General features: G+C 51.9%; 10 protein-coding genes across 11 annotated transcripts; 6 read left to right on the plus strand and 4 right to left on the minus strand.

Annotated features, from left to right (window-relative positions):
• Nucleotides 1-68: 68 nt before the first annotated feature.
• Nucleotides 69-1,956, minus strand: PPTG_16618 (hypothetical protein). The gene has a single exon (XM_008914203.1). The coding sequence runs from the start codon at nucleotides 878-880 to the stop codon at nucleotides 329-331; it is 552 nt and encodes a 183-aa protein (XP_008912451.1). The 5' UTR covers nucleotides 881-1,956; the 3' UTR covers nucleotides 69-328.
• Nucleotides 1,957-2,046: 90 nt separating this feature from the next.
• On the plus strand, nucleotides 2,047-3,158 carry PPTG_16619 (hypothetical protein). The gene is made up of 3 exons (XM_008914204.1): nucleotides 2,047-2,428; nucleotides 2,496-2,562; nucleotides 2,631-3,158. The coding sequence occupies exons 1-3, from the start codon at nucleotides 2,081-2,083 to the stop codon at nucleotides 3,047-3,049; spliced, it is 834 nt and encodes a 277-aa protein (XP_008912452.1). The 5' UTR covers nucleotides 2,047-2,080; the 3' UTR covers nucleotides 3,050-3,158.
• On the minus strand, nucleotides 3,147-5,511 carry PPTG_16620. Of its 2 annotated transcripts, XM_008914206.1 has the most exons (4): nucleotides 4,016-5,450; nucleotides 3,686-3,956; nucleotides 3,370-3,616; nucleotides 3,152-3,272 (listed from the first exon to the last, which is right to left on the minus strand). In XM_008914206.1, exons 1-3 carry the CDS (start codon nucleotides 5,374-5,376, stop codon nucleotides 3,389-3,391), a joined length of 1,860 nt encoding a protein of 619 aa, XP_008912454.1. In that variant the 5' UTR covers nucleotides 5,377-5,450; the 3' UTR covers nucleotides 3,152-3,272; nucleotides 3,370-3,388. The 2 variants fall into 2 exon arrangements, with proteins under 2 accessions (XP_008912453.1, XP_008912454.1); XM_008914205.1 differs by having other exon boundaries at nucleotides 3,147-3,616; nucleotides 4,016-5,511.
• On the plus strand, nucleotides 5,466-6,768 carry PPTG_16621 (hypothetical protein). The gene is made up of 3 exons (XM_008914207.1): nucleotides 5,466-5,906; nucleotides 5,980-6,046; nucleotides 6,114-6,768. The coding sequence occupies exons 1-3, from the start codon at nucleotides 5,538-5,540 to the stop codon at nucleotides 6,584-6,586; spliced, it is 909 nt and encodes a 302-aa protein (XP_008912455.1). The 5' UTR covers nucleotides 5,466-5,537; the 3' UTR covers nucleotides 6,587-6,768.
• A 110-nt stretch (nucleotides 6,769-6,878) lies between these two features.
• PPTG_16622 (hypothetical protein) lies at nucleotides 6,879-7,745 on the plus strand (the record flags this gene model as incomplete). Its single annotated transcript, XM_008914208.1, has 1 exon — nucleotides 6,879-7,745. The coding sequence occupies one exon, from the start codon at nucleotides 6,879-6,881 to the stop codon at nucleotides 7,743-7,745; it is 867 nt and encodes a 288-aa protein (XP_008912456.1).
• A 9-nt stretch (nucleotides 7,746-7,754) lies between these two features.
• On the minus strand, nucleotides 7,755-10,350 carry PPTG_16624 (hypothetical protein). Its single transcript, XM_008914209.1, has one exon. The coding sequence runs from the start codon at nucleotides 10,282-10,284 to the stop codon at nucleotides 8,698-8,700; it is 1,587 nt and encodes a 528-aa protein (XP_008912457.1). The 5' UTR covers nucleotides 10,285-10,350; the 3' UTR covers nucleotides 7,755-8,697.
• On the plus strand, nucleotides 7,891-8,421 carry PPTG_16623 (hypothetical protein; the record flags this gene model as incomplete). Its single annotated transcript, XM_008914210.1, has 1 exon — nucleotides 7,891-8,421. One exon carries the CDS (start codon nucleotides 7,891-7,893, stop codon nucleotides 8,419-8,421), a length of 531 nt encoding a protein of 176 aa, XP_008912458.1.
• Nucleotides 10,351-10,476: 126 nt separating the features above from the next.
• On the plus strand, nucleotides 10,477-11,626 carry PPTG_23946 (hypothetical protein). Its single transcript, XM_008914211.1, has one exon. It carries the CDS (start codon nucleotides 10,652-10,654, stop codon nucleotides 10,976-10,978), a length of 327 nt encoding a protein of 108 aa, XP_008912459.1. The 5' UTR covers nucleotides 10,477-10,651; the 3' UTR covers nucleotides 10,979-11,626.
• Nucleotides 11,627-11,871: 245 nt separating this feature from the next.
• On the plus strand, nucleotides 11,872-14,171 carry PPTG_16625 (hypothetical protein). Its single transcript, XM_008914212.1, has one exon. It carries the CDS (start codon nucleotides 11,990-11,992, stop codon nucleotides 13,757-13,759), a length of 1,770 nt encoding a protein of 589 aa, XP_008912460.1. The 5' UTR covers nucleotides 11,872-11,989; the 3' UTR covers nucleotides 13,760-14,171.
• Nucleotides 14,016-15,365, minus strand: PPTG_16626 (hypothetical protein). Its single transcript, XM_008914213.1, has one exon. The coding sequence runs from the start codon at nucleotides 15,322-15,324 to the stop codon at nucleotides 14,038-14,040; it is 1,287 nt and encodes a 428-aa protein (XP_008912461.1). The 5' UTR covers nucleotides 15,325-15,365; the 3' UTR covers nucleotides 14,016-14,037.
• Between the last annotated feature and the right edge of the window lie 721 nt (nucleotides 15,366-16,086).

Raw genomic sequence — 16,086 nt, forward strand, 5'->3', positions numbered from 1 at the left:
GAGAGAAAGAAAGATAAAGCTCCAAGATAAAGGCCTAAGCGGTATTCGATAGAACTTAAACCTCAAAACTCAATATAATTGTTTCAGATTGAACCATAACGCTAGCTACTTGTCTCTTACTTCGGCAAGGTGCCGCAACAACTGGTGCCAGTCTTGCGTTCTATGCATGTCCCTGTACTCTAGGTCGCTAATCAATCACTCTCCTTGGCGGCTTAGCATATTTTCCATCTGGATCATTCCAGCACGGACGGCCTCGTTCATTAGCCGCGTCTCGCGGGTGTCATCTGCACGGGTCACTTGATCAATCTCTTCGAACTGGTCCCATTGCTTATTCAGCACGCCTTCGAGGAGCTTGGCGTAGCCGGACGTGCCTCTCTGCCTTCATGTAGCCCTTGTCCACGCGCTTCGGAATAGTCTTGCGTGCGTCCTGCTGCTCGTGTTTCAGCTTACTGCCTTCGACGCAAGGTTTCTGCTGCGATGGCTCGTGCGAGCTTGGTTCAGCCGCTCGGCTTGAACAGAACTCACAAAAACTCTTGTAGATAGGCTCGGTCAGGCTCTTGATCCCCTTTGGACGGCCCATCGCCTGCCATTGCTGCAGTTTCTCCATCCGAGTCAACTGGAACCACGTATGCTCGCCACGGGACTGCTGCACTTCGTCGAACTGGAAGACTCTCCAGCTGCTTGCCCATAAAGCTTTGTCCTTAAGGAATACCACATTCTCAGTTCGCGTCGTCCGCTCCCCGTTGCACCTAATAAACTCTGCATACAGTCGGAATGACGCTGGTTGACTACGGTCACTGGGTGGGTAGTCCACCACTCGACCGTTCGCGCGCACAAGCGCGATCGCCTCGTTCTCAGTCCACAGTCTTTTATCTCGCATCGAGAAATGAAGAATGAGCACTGAAGGTCGACAGCTTCAACCTAACTGCCGTACGATGAACTCTGGCCAAACGCATGAACACTTTCCCACGTTTCTCGTCTCACCAAATGAGAGAGTGAAGTGCAACGCAAACGAAGTGATGGATCAGCGGTTAAGTTTTTCTGTGGCGTGTTTGGTAACTGGTTGTATCGGCGTCTTCAGAATCACGTCTGCACAAAAGCAGTAATCCCCTCAATCCGTTCATAAAAGCACGCAAAATGCCACGAACATCGCTTTCTGTTGCCAGATTTGCCTGCATTTGCCAGTGATCGCGATGGTGATGACATCTTGTTAATGCCCAGTAGCGCAGTCTGTATCCGTACAATACAGCACTCAAGTTATACCGTATTTCGACGGGATAACGGCTTTCTACGCTCGTACCAACTCGCCAGGTCTATCGTTGTAAATGCTGACAGCCCTGATTCGCTCACCAGAATTCAAAATAACAGTTGATGGAGATGTTCTCACGAATCATTTCGTCATCAGCTTCTTCAACGTGGATAACTACTCAGCAAGACCTCGCGTGTTGCCACTTGTCAGGTACTTCTGAGAGATAATCATTGAACTACATCGCAAAAGTTCCCAGTAACAGCATTACGATTAGTCGTATTGTCGTGGAGCCATATTGCATGTGCTGGTAAAGAGTGGCAAGTTGGCAGCCAAGCAGCACTTCGTGGCTGGTATGATCCATGGCGTGATGCGTAATATACGCGACGCTGAAGGGCGTGATGTCAAGCGGGCGTTGCCTGGAACGGTTGTCGACATCACTTACTCGAATAAGTCGAAGAACGTGGACGCGCCGAATGAGCACGGATTCTTCGTACTGCCTGAAGCTCGGGCGAGCAGGTGATCGAGCAGAGGTACGAAGATAACGCCTCCAAGTGAGAAGATATTGTTTGCCAAGTCTCTGTTGTTACCGGAAGAAAACGCTCTCGAATACCTGCGTATGCTACTTCGAAAATAAGCTTCGTCGGTGAGTGGCGGAGAGCTTCATGTCTAGCTGACACTCCAGCGACCATCTTCGTATCTGGGATTCTCGACTCAAACTTTGAGTCAAAACGGTAACTAATCCGGGGGCTTTGATGGGTACAAACTTTTGCACTACAAAAGTACCTGCCATGGCTTCAACTTCGTTTCTTGCTTGGCCACTCTGCCGCTGCCATGAACGAGACGCTGTCGGAAGCGCTGCTGTTGGGCTGTTATACATACGCAGGTCTCCCGTTCAACGTGGTGAGGCTGCGATTGCAGACTCAAAGCCATCAGGGAGCTTACAGAGGAGTGAGAGACGCTTTTGTCCGCATCGCGAAGGAGGAGGGTATCAGAGCGCTTTCGAAGGGCGGCACACCAAGTCTGGCAGGCACTATACTCTCCAATAAATTGACGAATGTTGTTGGCGGCTCAACGAAGAAGGCAGTGTCGATGCTGGAATTACAAAAAGTTGACGACGAGGACGAGTTGACGCTGCAGAAAGCGCTCGAGCATAGTGCCATGGCATTTATCGCCTCTACAGTACGGTGTATAAAGCGTTGAGTGACAAATACTTCTATTAACTAAGATTGTATAATGCTGCCAACAGGCCACCACTGTTCCTGAAAACATCGCGTCCAAGTTGCAGCTTCAGCGGGGTCCATTGGGCCACGGAGGTAACACAGCACGGGGAAGAGACATTCTAGGCAGACGGCTGACATTACCTTGGACTTTGTGAATGCAGTCTATCATGGACCACTCGACTGCATGGCGCAGGTGCTCAAAAGAGAAGGAATTGTTGGCCTGTTTCGTGGATACTCGTCGGTGCTGCTGCGCGATGTACCCTTGTTCCCCATCACTGTCGGGGTGTATCATGCCACTCGATATACAGGAGACGAGAACTCTCTTACGACGACCTTGTTCTCAACATCATTCGCCATGGCCACCAGCGTTACAATGCTGTATCCTGCTGATGTGGTCAGGGCTCATATGCAAACGACCTGTACGTTGACCCCGCTTACGCTACGTGAAAGCTTTCGGTCGATTTACATGCAGTATGGTCTACGGGGGTTCTATCGAGGATTCACTGCTGCGTTGATTGGCTCGAGTGTGTCGTTTACAGCATTCGCCACCGCCTACTTTACTTTTCCACACGCCAATTAAATGGTTCACTGCAGAGTGTGTTGAGTCGCTAACTACTACTTAGTACTGTAGTACTTAGATTATCGAATGAAAACATACAAACCGAAGCTAAGCCAGCGCTCGTTGCAGATTTTGAGCTTTGTTGATGTTTCGATCTTTGCCCTTTTATTTACCATCCAGGTCAGGCTACGGGTCTACATGTAGAACCTATCTGCCGAAGTGAACACTGCTCCTTCCTTCCGTCCTCGTCACCCCCAATGTAAGATTGGTATGGAAGATTAATAACGTGCTGATACTGTAAAACCAGTCTCTAGGTGCGTCTACATGTAGAAGATACTTACAATGGTAACTGTAGCGTTCTTAGCCACTGGTTGCATCGTCGTCTTCGGAATCAGTCTGCTCAAAAGCAGTGATCTCCTCAATCAGCTCATGCACGGTGGAACGCAAAATGACACGGACACCTCTTTCTGTTGCCAGCTTTGCCTCGCGATTGCGCAGCTTCACGTTGAAGCCAAAGATTGGGCACTTGCCGTTGATGGCAACGTCGATGTCCTTCGTTGAGATGTTGCCAATGCCCAGTCGTACAGTCTGAAACCAAATCATACAGCAATAAATATTAGAACTAGTGATCACCAACCGGACTAATAACTATCGTACCGAAATGCCAGCCATCTCGTCCACTGTGTCCTGAATGCTCGTGAGCGAACCCGCGCCATCAGCCTTCACAATGATGGACTTTGTTTCGATAAGATCATTTTCATCAATCACATCATCGTCCTCTTCCTCAGCTTCGTCGTTTAATGTTTCAGCATCAGACACGCCTTCGTCATCCCCATCAGTCTCGGTGGACGTGTACTCAGCATCAGGCCTCGCGTGTTCGCCACCTTCATCAGGTAGGAGACAATCATTGAACTCCATGGCAAGTTCCCTGTAACAACACCAAGGTTAAACCCTCACGCTTTGATAAATTATCCGTCCAGTGCGTACCTCTGCTCGATCACCTGCTTCGCTCGAGCTTCAGGCAGTACGAAGAATCCGTGCTCATTCGGCGCGTCCACGTTCTTCGACTTATTCGAGTAAGTGATGTCGACAACCGTTCCAGGCAACGCCCGCTTGACATCACGCCCTTCAGCGTCGCGTATATTACGCACCACGCCATGGATCATACCAGCCACGAAGTGCTGCTTGGCTGCCAACTCGCCATTCTTGATCAACACACGCAAAACCGTTCCACGTCCCTTCAACGCCACACTTTCAAGCACGAGTCCCTCAGCGTGTGTCTCACTTCCGACAAGCGCATCCAGCCTGTTGTTGTCTGCCAGCCCTGTCACCAGCTCCCACACCGTGTGCTTCAAGTCATCAAGTCCAGCTCCTGTCTTACCCGAGATCGTCAACACAGGACTATCTTGTAGTGCGACAAACGAGCGCAGCTCATCCACAATCTTGTCAACTTGTTCGTCGCCGTCTTCTCCGAGTAAGTCCACCTTGTTGATGCAGATCACCGCCGGTAGTCCGGCCTCCTCAATGGCACCAATAGACTCCTCTGTCTGCAGTAGCACGCCTTCATCTGCGGCGACAATCAGCAGCACTGCATCCGCAACTTGGGCTGCACTAGATCTCATCCGAAAGAAGTGGAAATGTCCAGGCGTGTCCAGGAACGTGGCCTTAACATCAGGCGTCAATGCCGCCTCACACACATTAATCTTCTGAGTAATACCGTGCTTCTCATAGGGCGCAATCTGCCTCAGTCCAGCTTTCATCTGCTTCCTAAGTGTGTCCATCAGCGTAGTCTTGCCGTGGTCGACATGGCCCATAACAGCAATGACGGGCTGTCGGCGGCCCAAGAATTCCTCGTCGCAGCTCACGGCATTCAATAGTTCCGGCTCCACGTCGTCGTACGCTACCTGGATACCGAAGCTCTCGGCCACTTCATGTGCCACGCGGAAGGGTAGTACGATGTGCTTGACGCTGCGGAACTCGGCGGGCGGATGGTTCTTGGTTTTTAAGTTAAAACGGCGGTTGGCTTTGATCACCGTGTGCTTGAGCACCTTGTCCAGAGGCTGACGCAGCGCCTTGGCCAAATCGCGAACGCGGATGAAGGCCGGTATGACCGGTGGCTGGTTACGCGCTTCCAACACACGCCGGCGCTGTTCCTGTCGAGCACGCTCGCGTTCCTGTGTCATGGCCTCGAGCTTGGCGATGCGTGCCATGTGATCTTTATGTCGCCGAGTGCCACCACGCGCAGTGCGCAGCGATCGAGATCCATCGGGAATAGATAGAAGGAGCTGCGAGGACGCGCTGGATCGCAGAGCGGACGCTGCCAGTCGTGGTCGAAGCAGGCGCAGCATTGTTGGTGGAAAAGTGTGGAATGGTGGCAATCAATTCGTCCTAGCCAATGAGAGCGCAGAAAACACGTTGTCGTCGTCACTGAAGTATTGGTCTCACGTACGCTCGCAGGTTGCAGTGCAAATGAGACCGCACTCCCCGATCAGCGCCGTCCCCAAGCACCATGCTGGACCCCCGCGAGACCTTTTCGGGCGTCATGGGCGCCTTCTGCTGCGTGTATGCGGGGCTTCCATTCGAGGTGGTGAAGGTGCGCCTGCAGACGCAGGGCACTAAGAATGCGTACACCGGTGTGACCGACGCTTTTCGCCGAATCGCCACCGAGGAAGGATTGTTCGCGCTCTGGAAGGGCGCGGTGCCGGCGCTGTCCAGCTCCATCATCGAGAACTCGGTGCTTTTCAGTGCCAATGGATTCGCGAAGCGCGCCGTGCTGGCACTGCATGCTAAGCAACGCGCGGCGCACGAGGGTGAGTACCAGCTCACGACGCTGGACGAGGCCTTAATGGGCGGCTTCTCTGGCTGCTTCTCCGCTACGGTGCGCTGATTCGCGATATATTAGTACGTAGCGATGTCGTTCGTTAATGTGCTTCTGTGGTGAAATTTTACAGGCCATTACCGTGCCGGAGAACATCAAATGCAAGCTGCAGTTCCAACGCGGTCACTTGGGTGAAGGACGTACGTTGCAAATCGCTAATGCAACGTTTTCGCAAATGGCGAAACTAATTATTGTTATTCGCTGTAGGCTATCACGGTCCTTGGGACTGTTTGGTGAAGGTGGGCAAGGAGGAAGGCATCACTGGTCTGTTCCGAGGGTATAGTGCACTGTTGCTGCGCGACGTACCGTTCAGCTTCTTCTTCTTCGGATCGTATCAAGCCTTCACTTCCGGTACGGCCAGGCTGTTAGGCAAAGAGTCCAAGAATGACTTGAACCCTGCCGCTATCCTGGCCAGCGGTGGCCTCGCTGGCGCGACCAGTTGGGCCATCATGTTTCCCGTGGATGTGCTCAAGTCACGTATGCAGACAGCGAGCTCAACGGGTCCGCTCTCGTTGCGTGGGGCTTTCCGTGCAGTCTACTCGGAATTTGGCATCCATGGGTTCTACCGAGGTTGGTCGGCTGCAGTGCTGCGTGCGTTCCCGGCCAACGGCTCACTCTTCCTCGGCGTGGAGATGACACACCGCGTATTCCGTTGGCTGGACGCGAGGCACGCCGCCTAGATCGAAGCCTAATCGCCTATAAATTTCAGCTATACAGTCGCGAGTGACGAGGATGACCCTCATAAATAGCCAACTGCCGGTGCAGCATTAGAATAGTAGCGATGACACTGGCCTAATCTCAATTAGAACCATGCGACGATGGTTGCAACGTCCAGCGTTCTTATCTTCTTGCTTCAGAAATATGTGTTGTGAGCTCGAATCAGGCGGATGCACTTGTAGACGAGGAGACGCGCCGATTGACCCTGAGATCTTGGCCATTTAGCTCACTAGCGCCCTGCTTGATCGCTTTATCATGGCCTCGGCAAAGACGATGGCGGCCAAGTCTCTGTCACCGGACCAGAACCGTCGAGGCAGCATTGGCACAATGGATACCGACGACGATCTTGAAGAGACGTTCGACGTTGAGGCCGTCGCGCAGCTCTTGGCTCTCAAGACCACGGAATTGATGCAGCTGCAGCGCACTCACGATGAATACATCAAGTCCAGTTGCGAGTATGAGCGAGAGCTGGAGATTGAGGTGGATCGGTACGAGAAGAAGACGCAGCAACTCGAGTCGGCTGCGCTTCAGCTTGAACGAGACAAAAGCGACCTTAATAGCAGCATGAATGGGGTCAAGGAAGAGCTGCAGGCTACACACCGTCGAGAACACATGCTGCAGACGCAACTGGAAGAGATGAAGTGGAAGATTCAGAGACTAGAACAAGCAAACGACGAGCTGGAAACCTCAGCTCGGGTTGCGCAGGCTACGATCGAGGACCTCCACCACAAATCCGAGACGCTGTTGGAGCAGAATGTGTTCCTCCAGCATGAAAAAGAGGAGTTGTTGAAGCAGCTGTCATCTATCATCGTCGCTGAGGTGCACCCTACTCCAGTGGAACCAAGGACTGCAAGCACTCGCTTTTCTCGCTTTTCCCGTAAATCTTCCTCTCACGTATCTGAGACTGCAGCTCCTGTAGCTCCAATTCAAGAGGAGAATACGCGGAAAGGCAAGAGGCGAAAAGGTCGTCGCCCGGAAGTACTCGAGACGTGTCTCCACCTCACGTGTCGTAAGTGCCGTGCGAATAAACCCCACGCACACAATGGAGGAAGTGACGAGAAAGGCTCGGTCTCGGCTTTCTTTGAAAGACTCAGGATTTTCCTGTTCGGCCCCGATCGGTGATCAGCAAAATTTTTTTTTTTTTTGGTGGAGATAGATGGATGAAGACTCCTATGAGTACCAAGGTGATACTCATTTCTCAATCAGCCGTAAGCGATACAAACCAAGCGACAGCAGCAGCAAACACTTCGTACAATCTTCTTCGAGAATGACGCGGCTTAAACTCCCAGTGCTATTGCTACTGGTGGCGATCGGAAGCGGTATTGGTATCATCAACGCCAAGCCGTGCTCTCCAAAAGAGTTAGGCGTCTTTAATGATGTCTCTGTCGAAGTAAGCAAATGCCTCCAAGATAGTAAACTCAATTTCCAGGTTCCGCCGCGCTCGAGCCTCACGAAGGCCCAGCAGTCTGCTCTGTGCCAGTCCAAGGCCTGTCAAGCGATGATCGGCTCCATTGACGATCTGGATATCCCGAAATGCGAGGCCGCTTTCGACAAGAAGAACATGACGCTGCAAGCGAGTCTGGACAAGTTCGTGTCGTCATGTGACTTGACTACGCCGGCTCCGTCTCCGATGAAGCGACGTAAATCGTTTGAGTCTTCGTCGTCTGGCTCGGACTCGCTCTCGGACAAGAAACGTCGATACACGAACGTGGCAACTCCAGTTCAGTTTGGATTACCACAACAGGTAGTCGTACTCTTGGTAATTGGCATCCTGTCTCTGGGTCTTTCGCTCCCCTGAGCAACTTCGAACTTGCATTCGATGATGGTCAACGGCACGCGTTGAGCTTAAAAGCTGTCTGCTAAAGTCAAAATATACTTGATGCTTTGCTTTTCTTGATTTGCACTATGTTATCTTGCCGCTCGATTGCGAAGACTTCAAACTATACAAAGCATTTAACGTGACAGCAATTTGTTTTTACTGCAATTTCAACTTCGTCAAATAAACTTTGTTTTTCGCTTCTTGGAGGTTATGCAAGAAAACTTGGCGCTGCAGGCGATGAGTTATCTTGTTGACCTATTTGTCCTCGATGGCTCTTGCCAACACGGCGCTGTGCTGGCCACCAGCTTCGACCTGCAGGAACTCTGCCTTACCAAACTCCTCCTCTTCGCCTTCCTTGTCTTTGCCCAATATGGCCTTCGACCAGTCCACTTGGTAGGGTTTGTTTTCGTCTCGGTCTACTCCGTTGCCTAGCGCCAGCATGTCGCCGTATCCCCAAGAAAAGATCGCGTTACTCTCAGTTAGCGCCAGTGCGTGGTTGGAGCCAGAGGCGACCATGCGAACCTCGCTTGAGCCGCCGTTCTTGGGCTTAGGAATTGTCACCTTCTGTGGACGATCCTTAAACTCGCCGGTGTTGCAAGTCTCGAGCGTACCGAGCTGGCCCGAGTCAGCGCGACCAAACGTGTATACATCGCCGTCATTGGTGAGGACAACCGAGTGATGGGCGCCTCCATCCACATACGCGACGTTCTTGGAGCTGAGATCCTCTACAAGCTGCAGCTCGGTGCAGTTTTCGGTACTGCCAATTCCCAGCTGACCGTAATTGTTGAGCCCGCAAGAGTACAAGTACCCATTCGAGCTCAAAGAGAACAGGCTGTGATACGAGCCACAACCAATAGCCTTGACAGCCGGAAGTGGATTGTTTCCGAGCATCACAGGCTTAGGCTGCAAGTGCTCCGTGTACACCATATCTACCTTGTAGTCGCCCTTGGAGTCCTTCATTTTGTCGTCCACGATACGGCCGAGCTGACCCATTTCTCCTAGTCCCCATGAGTACACACGGCCGTCGTTCGTGCGCACCAGGTTGAACGAGCTACCACAGCGGACATCAGCGATGTTGTCCAGGGACTTGATTAGGAAAGGCTCCGGCTGTTTCTTCTTGAACGCATCCTTGGCCGACGGCGCGTCGCACCACTGCTTGCCCTCCTTGTCACGGTAGCAACCCCACGTATAAACCTTGCCGGCCAACGTCACGACGGCTGTGTGGCAGTCGCCACCCACAACCTGCACGGCTGTGGCCTGCTGTGGGCCAAAGCCGGCCACCTTGGCCGGGATATTCTCGTCGCCGAGGTGGCCCAATGCTCCATCGTCATTGCAGCCCCACGTGTATACCTCTCCGGCCGAAGTGATAGCAGCCGAGTGGAGGCCTCCACAGGCCACGCGGACAATCTGAAGCTTAGCCAAAGGGCTCACGACACGAGGGAACTTGATCATGAGGTCCTCTTCATCTTCCACGCCGTGGCCGAGCTGGCCGCAGTCGCCACTGCCGAAAGTCAGCATTTGGCCCGCATGGGCGCCGAACTTGGCATCGATCTCGCGTGCGTAACTGAGATATTCCTTCATGTTCTGCACCCAGCTGTCGGCCTTGTTGTGCGCCCATTGAGCCTTGACGTTAGAAACAAAAGCGCGATTGAGCGCAGCGAGCTGCCGGGCCGCTTCCTGCGTGCGCGAGGTTGGAGTGGCCGTCACGATTCTGCGTGCCTTGAGCACCTGCGTTGGCGCGCGAGGGAATGATCCAGCCTCATCACTGGGGCCCGACGGCGCTGTGAGAGACGCCTCGTATTGCTCCTTGGACACACCCACATCGACACGTCCGCGCTTCATTTCTTGCTTCGTTTTGCGGCTCGTCGAATGGATAGGAAGGAAACTGTCAATTACGGTATATAAATGACAATTGGATTCGTCCAACACGACATAAAAACACGCCCACAAACATCATCAAATCGACACAATTATTGTGTCACAGACAATTATTGTCTTGCCATTTCCCTCTCGCGTTCACTTTCTCTATTCGCTCAACTTTGTTCATCACCACAACAACTATTTGCCTTCGTTGTCAACAAGTGAAAAAGCTCTCCTACCGTGATGCTTTTCGATGTCACCCGGCTACTCATTCTCACGTTGGGGCTAGATGCACTTGTAAAAACACCAGCTGAAGTTCGGCATCGATCCTGGCCGCATTTCACACGGCATGATTGACGGCGTTCTCAAAGAGTTGATGCCCACGGTTACTTACAGCTGTACATGCACACATGTGCGATCGATCAACCGTTGTAATGCATGCCGCATGACGACCAACGAGAGTATGGATCATCCGCATCGTCATCGCCGTCTCGGCACGGCAATGGCGGGGTCACTAACGGTGGATAGACACCACCGTCAAAAAAGGCAACTTACTCTGAGCTGCGGCGGTACCAGTGCTGTTAGCACGGAAACGTCCATGACAATGTCCGCACGACCCAGCAGCTCCATATCCAACGAGTATGGCTGTCAGTCAAGCAGCACAATTTCGCGCTAGCACAATGCGACTATTCGAGACGGACAGCAACTGTCACGAGTGTTAACCTCCCATGTTGATAAACTTGGAACGCAGTTAAACGGATTTGCTAGCGCGGATGTTCATCCCACTGCAGTATGCTGCTGTTCCCAGACGTATGCAGGTGGCAGTCAGCTCAAAGTTATTTCCCCGCTGCTCAGGAGCTGCAGGATAGCTCGTCAAGGCGGTGCTACGATCAACGTCAGTGCTCCTGACGTCACGGAGCGTCAATTTGCAATTTTTGCTTGGATTTTTTTTTAGATAGAAGACAGATTTTAGACCAATCGAAACTAGCGTGGAGCAATCGCAGTGCAAAAAAGCCTACAATTACAGCTCGTTCTGGTGACTGGGCTCGTGCATAGTCCTGGGGTTGCATCGGGTCGATGACCTCGCAACGATGGCATGTCCGCAATGCAAACTGCATGGAGCGGCGATGGCAAGTTTTAGGCGCTCCACCCTCTGGAGCGCCTCGAGTCTTTGTACCACAAAAGTCTGCTTGGAATCTCTCTAAATAGTAATCTTAGATGTAGCTTCCCTTTCAGAGCGCGTATTTCGTATTAAGAAGGGTTTTTAATTAAGAATAGTAATTTTTCGTTGGTGGTTCGAAAAGCTCAGCAAGTGCAGTAACCGCTGCAATTTGCACTCCAAACGCGTTAGAAACTCCCAGCACGTCCAGTATAATCTTCTCAGAAGCAAAAGCGGTCTCCACATCGGCAGTCTAGGCTACACTCTTGCAGATGCAATGCTCATGCCACAGCTCCTCTTAAGAATATCAGAATGCCTCGAGCAATATTTCACGCGAGAGGATATTGTGTATGGGAAAGTCGACGCTGTGCTCAGCGACGGGGCCCGTAGCTCGATTTTTTACACCTCGACCAAAACGGCTGTTTTATCCCCTCTTGGCGCCGGCTGCAGTCTGGAACCGGACGCTCGCCCTCTTTCGCTCACACGGCAATAGTCCCGCTCAAGGCCACACCAACAACTCAGCCAGTGATGGAGCTCATGGACCAAGTGGGATCGTGTAGCATCCGCGTCATCGACCTGGATGACGGATCCGTGCGTACCATTTCATGGGACCCCAACGTACCTGACCAGGTATTCGAGAGCCTCGTGGAGTCGCAGCTGCGCGCGCAATTTGGCGTGTCGGACGAGGCCTGGGTGGACCTCATCGACACGGCCAACTCGAGCCTCGTGCACATTACCAAGGACGTACTGAGCAATGTCAAGGACTCGCTGTGTCTGTGTCTGTCCCCCAAGACAGAGGCGCTCGCCCCCATGAAGAAGAGCGAGGTGTTCGAAGTTGTGTTCGAGGATCGATCTCTGGGCATGACTATCCGCGAGCACAACGAGAGCGTCATCGTCAACCACTTCAAGCGTAAACCTGACGGATCAGTGGGGGAGGCCGAGGCCAGTGGACTCATTCAACCCAACGACGTCATCTACAAGGTCAATGGCGCTAGAACTGTCGGCCGCAGCTACGACAACGTCGTGCAAATGCTGCAGACGCAGACTCGTCCACTCAGTATCCAATTCTTCCGTCCATTCCGTCGCGAAGGACTCTTTGCAGTCGAGTTCCGTGGCGCCAGCCTCAATATGACCATTACAACGGACGATGTGAACGTGATCGTCAAGGATCTCCCCATGGCTCACCCCAATATTGTGGGCTATGCGGAGGCTCATGGTGTGCGCATTTTTGATATTATCCATGCAGTAGATGGAGAAGTAATCAACGGACTCGAGTACAACCGCGCCATCAGCTTGTTGAGTCGCAGTACTCGCCCCATGGTGGTGGTTTTTGCACGTTCCAAGATGATGCCCCCCACTCCCGGTAGATCTACAGCTGTCATGACCAACCGTTTCTCGTTCGCGTCTACTGTGGCGCCATCGCCTCGCCCCAGTAACGTGGACGGTTTCGGCTCTCGTCGTGGCTCGGGATCCTCTATGATGAGCGGCGTGGACGGCGAGAATATGATGGTGGAGGAGATGCTCGAGTTCTGCGAAGGTCTGGGCAATGACGGCGTGTTGAACCAGAAAGAAGTGGAGATGCTGAAAGATATGGTGCTCACAATGCGGCCAGACGTGTGCAGTGCAGTGAAGCGGAAGAATAACAACGCTATTGTGGCGATTGTGCGCTCTCCGTTCATGAGACTTTGGGACAGTCTACTCAAGACCCGGGAGAGCATTGTACTGGCTGGACCTGTGTCTCTTAAACGCAAGAAGCGCTTCCACTTGCTGCTCACAGACCACGAACGCCTTCTCTTTGTCAATAAGGACACTAACTTATTAGAAGACGAGATCATGTGCTCGCAGATCGTGACTGTGAGCTCGCGCTCCAAATACCAGGAGCTCACGATCTCTACGAGCAAGACGGACTACGTGCTGATCGACAATTTCATTGGACCTGTCATTTGGGTGCGTGCCATCCTGCCTTACACGTGCACTCAGGGTATTCTCAAGGTGGCGAGCAGCAGACGCTTCCTCGTCTCCAAGAAGCGGTATTTCGTGCTGCGGGGCAATCGCCTCACGGGTTACAAGAAGGAGAGTATGGTGCACCAGGTCGGCGCTAAGAGCAGCACGATCTCTCTTGAGGATGCCAAAATTGACATCTCGGACCCGCGTAACCTCACGTTCATCATTACCACGCCCGAGTTCAGTCAAGCTGGTAAGAAACTCATCCTAACGGCGACGTCGACACGAGAGTTCAACAAGTGGAGTACCGCATTCCAAGCGCTGCAAACGTCGTCCCCAACCCCCGCAGCGTGATCTTAGCGAGACAAAAGTTGCTGGCCCACAAGAGACCAGCAGAACTACCCAGCTCAGACATCCATACGAGATCTTTGGGTGAAAAAGTCTGCCTATGGCAGCAAAAACGACAGGAAATAGAACTATCGCAGGCCGCAGGAGTGGCTAGACGAAACGCATTGTGATGCAGTGAATGGAAATTGAAGAAACAAGCTCGACAGCTTGTGCTGTGCTTACAACGTATGGGGCAAAAACACGAAGTCAAAACGCACATGAAGATGAAGCCAAATACAAAAGTTTTATAGTATCTTTAACCGAAGTAGTTCCTTGTTTTTCGTGTAAGCTTCGATCTCAGTCGCCAGTGCTTGGAACTCCTCGATCGGCGTGAGGTACGCCCAGGTTTGGTAGAATATAATTTTCTTCTGTATGGCTGTGAGTTTCTTCAATGCTGTCTTCCTCTCCCTTCTAGCTTGTTTGTCTGACTCACTATTGCGCACTAGTTCCTGCTGATACCGCTCTAATAATGCACGCGTGTCACTGAGAGCATCTAGTAGAAACACGTCCGTGCGTATTATCTGCTGCACATCCTGGATAGCTAGCGCATTCGTAGCCGATCCCTCACTAGACTGTTTCTCCAGGCAAGACAAGCACACGTGCTCCAAGGACTGGTAGCGTGCATCGTCACTAAGGACTCGGCATAGGTCTAGTAGCATGAATGCTGCCTCTGCCGTGTCTTGAGCGCAGTCGCCGTTGAAAGCTCGAAGCACCAACGCATATGCGAAAAGAATTTCAACTAGATGGTAGCGCAGACACGGCGACGGCTGCCTTCCATCAGGAAGCAGAGCGCTCATACTCTTAGGCATCTTCTGCGCAACGTTGGTTGTAAAGATTCGAACAGGATACAAAACTGAAGGCTCCAGTAACACGGCTGAAGACGCCTCACTCTCGTTCTCACCCTCATCATTTTCGCCTCCAATCTCCTCCAGAACCAGCTCACGGCGTCTTGCTGACGTCTCGTTTCGGTACTTGCGTTCACTCATCAACCACCACGGCGTCCAGAGCTCTACGAGCTTGCCCAGTCGTCCATCTGCCACTTCTCCTAAGAATTTTCTCCTCTCTTCAGGTGTTAAACAGTCAAGTGTCAGACGACCCTCTTTATCTAGTAGTGCCAGCTCCTGCATCCTCTGCACCAGCGCTTCCTCGTCGTCTTCTCCGTCTGCCAACTGCTGCTGTTCTTCCTGGAACTCCCGCACTCGCTCCAGCAGCTCCTGGATACTCCTCTGTTGCTTCTCATCGTCATTTCCCTTTGCATTCGAAGCCAGTGTCATCTCACTACGCACGTGGCTCTCGAAGAATTGCTCCGTGCATCCCTCGCCATGGGAGCGGTAGCAGTCCACACTGCAGTATGGAGTGTTGCAGCGTGGGCAGGTATATCTTGCCTCCTGCGTCGTGCACACGCGACACACTCGAGCCATCGACGCATTATTAACCACTGGCCCTTCAGAGAGCACTGGAGATGCTGACACATTGCTGGAGGGCTTCACCGTCGTCCGGAGAGTGCCAAGTCGGATCGGAACGGGCTCCATGATGTCAGTGGTGAGTGGTGACGGATACAGTATTGGCCGATATTCAGCCAATGGAAAAATATAGCCATTTCACTGCACGCTTCTGTAAAAAAAAAGTTGTTTAACTTTTTTTTTTTACGAGGTATGCGCTTGTGGTAGTATTTACATTTTAAGAATGCAATTATAGCGCATACATGTAGGGGGAGTCAGAATTGAGAAACGGTAAGCAAAATATGGCCATTCGCACACCTATAAAGTGGCCAGACATCTCCCATAATATCGCCACGGTCACAATCGAAATAAATGACCATATTTTTGTTGTTGGGTTCTTACTGCATGTGTGGTCTGTGGTAGATGAGGGCAGACACTACTCGCTTATGGAGGGTGGGTGCATCCGATGCACCCACCCTCCATAAGCGAAAAATTATTCCGTATAAATATAGTATTCATATTTTTTGTACGGAATTATTTACTATTGAAATATATGACTATGTGATATTATTGCACAACGACACAATATACTGCTATTAATACTATAAGAAGTATTATACTAGCCGTGGACGGTTCAGTCAATCGCCGACGATCCCATAACCGTAGTTGGATGGCTCAGAGCTTCGCAACGCTTAGCCATCTAGACAGCAACCTTCGTACAAAATTTAAGCTCTAAGCTCTCAGTTCCAACTGCATTCTCTACTGTAAAACTCTTCAGAATGAGCACTACACGCAACAGCGACCTTTGCCGCTTCTTTTTCGCTGCTGACACAGACCATTTTGTCTGCAACT

Source organism: Phytophthora parasitica, assembly GCF_000247585.1.
Source record: "Phytophthora parasitica INRA-310 unplaced genomic scaffold supercont2.58, whole genome shotgun sequence".
Taxonomy (NCBI): Eukaryota; Oomycota; class Peronosporomycetes; order Peronosporales; family Peronosporaceae; genus Phytophthora; species Phytophthora nicotianae.